At 37.0% G+C, this 6,726-nt stretch overlaps 1 protein-coding gene across 1 annotated transcript in view; it reads right to left on the bottom strand.

Annotated features, from left to right (window-relative positions):
* Positions 1 to 2,047: 2,047 nt before the first annotated feature.
* Positions 2,048 to 6,726, bottom strand: part of nhsb (Nance-Horan syndrome b (congenital cataracts and dental anomalies)) — a 42,091-nt gene continuing 37,412 nt past the window's right edge. The window contains exons 12-13 of the mRNA XM_063880725.1: positions 6,493 to 6,616; positions 2,048 to 6,336 (exon numbers count right to left, since the gene is read on the bottom strand). Of these exons, the coding sequence (XP_063736795.1) occupies positions 5,709 to 6,336; positions 6,493 to 6,616 (752 nt within the window). The 3' untranslated portion in view covers positions 2,048 to 5,708. The remainder of the gene's footprint in view (positions 6,337 to 6,492; positions 6,617 to 6,726) is intronic.

Raw genomic sequence — 6,726 nt, 5'->3', positions numbered from 1 at the left:
AGAGACATGCTGTAATGTAATAAGCATCTGTTGAATATGTTTGAGTAATGATCAAACCAACCAAAAAGGTTGTTATTTCTTGTTAAAGCCAGATTATCCAGTAATTTATAAGAAAAAAAGCAAGCACATGTTAATAAGGGCTAAACATAAGTGTATGTAGCATTAGCTTTCTTTTGCTTCTTTCAACAGTGAATCACACATTTGGAACAAGAAGAAAACATATATACAGAAGGGGAACACATTTGTGCTAAAGAAAAAACATTCCACACCACTGGTAGACATTCCTTTTAGTTTGGTTTGATTGTGTGCCTACATTTTGTGTGTGTGTGTGTGTGTGTCTGTGTCTGTGTGTGTGTGTGTCTTTCTGAGTCTGGAGGGTATGGGGGCTGGGGGGGTCAAAGGATCATGGAGTCATGGAGTCATGGATGTCTTACTTAAGGAAAGTGACAGTTCAATAGGATTCATTGTTGAAAAAGTCAGCCAGTCAAAAAAAATCACCAGCAGCACTCAGAATAAACGGGCTAATTATGACTCATCTTGCAGATACTTAAGGAATGGTTTCTGTTGTCTGATTGTGGAGATACCATCACAGCACAGAGCTCCAAGTTGAAAACTCTATTACTCTGCAACATGCTAACATTTAGGCTGTTTATGTAATTAACTATTTAAGATAAATGGTATGTGTAGCTTTAAGAAAATCAGCCCCTTACCGTGACACTCTGTGACATAATGTATCTATGAACAGATAAAGGTAAACAGAAGATACTTTATAGCCAGCCCTAAAAAATGGACTTGCTGTGAAATGAAAATACTAAAAAAAGTACTTACGGACTAATTCCTTATAATCTTTAGGTTCAATGTTGGTCTAACCCTTTTTTAATGGATCCTGTCTGAGTTAAATTAATCGTTTACTTAATATAAAATCAAATATCCTTTCAATAGTGCTACAGTGTGTGATAGATGGGGGCAGCAGTTGCTCAGCCTGTAGGGGACTTGTCCTGGGAACCGAAGGGTCGACTTGTCTAGATCGGACCACAAACATACGGATAACAAATATCTGAGAACTATTATTTTTTATTTGAAACGGGTCCAAATAGTAACCATAAGTAGGTACTGGGGACCTCTGCTGGTGATTTTATAAATGCCCTTTATTTGGGTATGGTAACAGTTTCCCCAATATAAAGTGCTAGTCAACTAGAAATTGATATCACTAAATATTACACACATTAAATAACTTAAGCTTTATCTGAAACAACACCAAGTCATAGTAACTCGTTATCAGACCAAAATATTTCTCACTGTCACTGATTTCACTTTTTATTTCAACGGTTTACTTCCGGTTCACCGTCTATTTCGAATTTCAGTCACTTGAGGACGTCAACGCGTCAAATAGAACAACGGAAATTAACTTACACAAACTATAGAAAAATACTTGTTCACACTTTGTATCACCTGATTTGTTTTTTTGACGGAAAAACGGATTACTTCATCCCCAAGTTTAAGGATCCTACTAAAGTAAGTCTAATGTACACATAACCCCTAAACATAAACAATTAGAAAGTGCAAGTAACGTAGGCTTAGTTGTAGGTTTACATACAAAGCGTATAGAGTGGTCTTGGTTTGCCATCAAAATGAATTGTCATTTGGAGTTTAGCGATGTATCGCACAGTTAAGACTGAGACCGGGCAAATTAAATATCCCAAAATGAGAGTTTATCCTAAACCTGTCGATACCGTTTTTTATTTCAAAACTTGAGTTCTGTTTTTTTTTTTATATCAGTTTGTTTGTTTCGTGCCACTTGAGAAGTATTTTAATGTTTAAGGTATTTTTCAATTATACTCAAAGGAATCTGAGTTGTATTTAGCAGAATATGACCAGTAGCTACAGTTGAAGGGGAAATACTGTAGTGGAGACTGAAACTAGACACCATTGAAGCACTGCTGTCCAGTGGAGAGATGTTCTCAGTGCAACTTGTTCTGATAGGGAGGAAATGAATTGTCACACAAAAGACATTCTGTTTCAACGCAATCACATTTATTGGCTTTTTTCTATGCACAGTTACTAAGCAGCCTGATGAGCTGTTAAAATGAATTAGATATATAATAATGGCATTTTCACAATGTTGTAACCCCGCCACCCAAAAAAATAAATAAATACAAGACTAAAGGTGTTGCACAGCTCCAAAATATACAAAGGCTTGGAAATAATCATGTAAACTTTGAAAAAAACCTTTTTTCTTTTTATTGTTTTATTGATTTATTTTACAAAAGAAAGAATTTGAAACATTTTTTTTCTTTAAAAACGTATTTACAGGTTTATACAAAAATACAAAAGTGATTCAAATCTGTTAAGTCCTAGCTAGTTTTAAACATGGAGCCTCTTTTAAATAGATAGTTACACTGTGTCTTCACAACATCTGTGTTATTTTCAGTTCTCTGTCACATATTTTAGAGCCTGTTTAGTGTTATTCCATACTGTACACCTTTGACAAAAAAGGCCCAGTGCTTTCTGTCAAACTTGTCTTTAGGGCAAAGTTGCGTGCAGACATTTGAAAACAAGTTGAAACCAAGAATCCTGTCAAATCATAGATTCTTGTTTTGTTCTCAAACTATTGAGGACTGAGGTTTGAGACGGCGAGTTAACGAGAGTCTGCATGGCAACCTCACAGTTCAATCTTCTTTTCACTGCTTTTCATATAAAGAAAACTGTCTTAAAATACCTCTATATAATCAGTACAGTACGGAAAATCACATAAACAAATTGTAAAATTAGTTTGAGTATTGTTTACAAATTTTAAATAGCATTTCACAGTCACATTGCATTTTTCATTTAATACTGAGTAAACCTAACTGATGTGTTTATTTGAATTATTCAGTAATAAAGTTTTGTGGTAATCAAATAATTCAGCTATGAGTCAAAACTAAAACAATAATGACTTTCTGATTAGATCAGACTACTTTTTGGATCTCATAATAGATATTTTCCTTGTTTTTTTATTTAGTACATTTTTCATCCAAAGCATCTTTTCAAGATATGCAATTTAAAACTGGATCAGCAGTTTTCCGTTGGAAAATATTTGTGTCACTCCAAACTTCACAGCTCCAGCAAGTTTAGGACACAGCACCAAAAGTGTTTAAATTCTCCATCCCGACAGATTCTATATCATTTTCTTTACAGTCTCTTATACGTATGATTGTCCAGTGAGTAGATATACAGTACAAGATAAACCCCTGTTTGTGATCACGACTATACAGAACAGAATTAGCCAGACAGTTTGTACATCTATAGAACACACTATTGAACTTGAACATTTGAACAGAAAATACAAAATCTTTTCTTGTGGTATGGAGACATCCCTCAGATAAAAATAATGATATGGTGGTGTCCTTTTCTTTTCTTCTTCTTTTTTTTTCTTTGCTTATTGCATGCGATAGAAAACACAACAAATAAAACAATGAACAAAACAAGTGCGCTTCAGCAATACGGGTATGATGAATGTAAAATTCTAATACTCATTTCACAGCTTTTTACCCTCTTCATCTTACACAGTGTCAGTTCTGCAATTCAAATTCGCTGAGTATCAAACAATTGTGGTTTTGTTGTCTGTCTATCTATCTATCTATCTATCTATCTATCTATCTATCTATCTATCTATCTATCTATCTATCTGTAGCATTTACAATAAAACAGTAATATGCTTGCTGAGGTATTCACAGAATACAGTGAATGGTTTCTACTGAAGTATGGTCTTTCAATGTAAGCTGTTTATGTGTTGTGTTTAATGTGATAAGCAGGTGAGAGTTCAACGTTTAGATTGATGATAGTTTGCTTCTATAACACACTGTGGACTCTGTGGACACTTTAGTTTAACATTTATTTGAAGGATGAGAGTGATTTAATACTGTAACCCAGGTGTTGGATGGAAAAAGTATGCAACAATCCAATGGATGCATTGCTTTACTATTGGTGATATGTAGTCCTTTCCTCCTCTTGTCTCCTCTCTTTCAGATTTTGTGATATGAGGATAAGACAAAATGGTGTACACCAGCCACTGGGTTGAGCTTTCACCTGTCTAATGCTACTGGGTCAGTGCAAATGAAAGAGAGGCAACAAGGAGAGGAGAACAGTGTACATTTTTAGTACTCATGTGAGATGTTGTCAGTAAAACCTGTTCTTCTATGCTACACTCAGGTTGTTTCCCTATAAAATTTCAGCTTGTTGTTTTATATAGATATGACTTTTTATATTCAGTAGAAATATACATATGCAATTTAATTATAAGATATAATTTATTTTTTCAAGGAATATTCTTGAAGAATCGTGAAGTGCAAAAGTGAGGTTGGTTCTTGGAAAGCTTTCCAATATAACCTCTAGTCAAACCGATTGAGGACCTTCTAAAGCATTTTCACCGTCTGCACTCAATGGTATCTTTAATACTGCTTTGAAATGCACCCTTTCAACTTCAGGTCTGCACAGCAAGACTGGCCAGCAGGTGGAAAGCATTAATCAGTCTAAACATACTAGATGTCAAGGTTGGGTTTAAGTTAGTATGTGATTGATTTTGTGGTGGAACATGGAACAAGTCCATTTAAATGTGCAGGGACGTATAAATGTCCTGCTCACAACCACCTCTAGTAGAGAAAGGCCACTGTGCGATTGTCCAAAATTAGCCTGTATCTTTGACATATGGGCCCCATCTAGGCATAAGCCCTTGCTCCTTCTTATTGACACTCAAATGACAAATCAATTAAGATCACTGGCAATGTAATACAAATGTCATTTAAACCTTTCACAGTGAAAGATTATTATTCTTATAATACAAAGGAACCACAAAAAATGTTGACAGAAACCGGGATCCAGGGGATGTTCCATATAGGGTCATGCAACATGGTGAAACTTTATCATCATGTTCTGAAGCACAGTTTTACAAAAATACATGCATCATGTAGTCTTTTTGGATATAATTAATGTGAAGAAATATATGATTGGCTCTGTGTGATATACTCTCTATGCCAGGTCTTCAGATGGAAATATAGTAGATAAATTGGTGCTGTGTTGTTAGTAACTTCCACAAGGAAACAACCCTTGCTTGTTGGCAGGAATATTGATGATGGGCTCTGGGAAGTCTGGCCAATGCTTTGGGCACCAAAAGTTTAAAGAATATTACATTTTCTAAGAATTTAAAATTTTAGTAAGAAAGCAGTTCCTCAGAGACACACATACACACACCCACGCCATTCAAAACACAAGAAGTAGAAATATCAGTGGACACTGCATGTGCTCGTTCATGCACACGCACGTTGTCCGTATGCAAAATGTATTTTCTTATCATAATTTACCAAACATTTGGGACTGTTTTTTAAATTTATTTTGTTTTAAAAAAGACAATTCAATCAAAATAGGTCTTATGTCTGGCTCCTTTAACTATAAGGGAGCTATTCTTTTGATAATACAGTATTTAGGTATAACCTCAAAGTTTTCATAATCATCCCTTTTATGATTCAGTTTCTCACAACACTCTGTCTGACACCCTTAAATAGAATAGTCGATCCAAAACTGCATTCAATTAAGCAACAGTCATATTTTGTGTGTTGGAAGTATTACAATTTTCTCCGTGATCATACATGATCCAAGATTAGAAAAGTAGAACGGGCCATTTGAAATGTACGACACAGCTAACAACAAAGGACATCTCTCATCAGGGCTTTTTAGGATGATCTGTCATCATGGGGGCTCCCGTCTGAGTTTTCTGTCTCCCCTTCAGAAATGGCTTGCATGGGGGCCGTATAGAGGCGGCTGCGTGTACTGTAGCGACTGCTGTTGGCTACAGGGGGGATCCGAGAACGTCCCTGTCGAGATGCAGCTGACATAGGCAGGGTTTTGTGGCTGAAACTCTCAGAGTTGGCCCTAGGAAAAAGTCCTGGTATCTGGATTGGGTCCAGGCCAGAAAGGTGGGGCTCTTGGAGTGTATAGGGTAACTCTTCAGCCTGTCTAATGGCCCCTTCCTGGAGGGGGTCTCCTGGCATTTTAGGTGTGATAGGGCTTTTTAGAATCTCGGTGGCTGACATGCGATAGCTTGAATCAGACCTGCTACCTTTCTTTAACAACAGGAGTTTAAACTCCTCGTTTGACGTGCTGGATTTCTTGGCGCTGCGATAGATTGGCACAGGGGCTCGTTGTGCCCCGGCAGCAATGGCTAAGGTGGCTGGTATGTTGAGAGGAGGGGCTGGCGGGATAATGACAGTGGAGGCAGGCGTTACTGGTGCTGCAGGGCAGAGACGAGATTTCACGTTCAGGTCTCCTGAATCTTTACGGCCCAGGACCTTTCTCTTGGATCTGTATGAATAAATGACAGGACAGTCCTTATTACGATTTAGGCATTGGATGAACAGAGTTCGTTAAATTTACATGGCAAATATATAGTTCATGCAGTACATTGACAATGTAGACAGGGATTTGAATACGTTGACAGCAATGCAACATTTTCAGCACCTGTGTATCATGGCAAACAGGTCCTCAGTTGTACGTGTCTTGTTGGGTGATGTGAGAATAATGTCATCATCCACTTTGGTGTCATCCATCAGAGGGGAGAGCGAATTATCACTTGGCGTGGAATCTGCAGAATAAAACATCCCTATCACATGTCATCTGGTTGTCTGATCATTATGTATACAATAGGGGAAATAATCATCCTATATTCCCTCTATCTGTTCATTAGTAGAGGCT

The sequence above is a fragment of the Eleginops maclovinus genome, chromosome 4, assembly GCF_036324505.1.
Source record: "Eleginops maclovinus isolate JMC-PN-2008 ecotype Puerto Natales chromosome 4, JC_Emac_rtc_rv5, whole genome shotgun sequence".
Taxonomy (NCBI): domain Eukaryota; kingdom Metazoa; phylum Chordata; class Actinopteri; order Perciformes; family Eleginopidae; genus Eleginops; species Eleginops maclovinus.
Note: the sequence above shows the minus strand (reverse complement) of the source record. Positions and strands in the feature narration are given on the sequence as shown.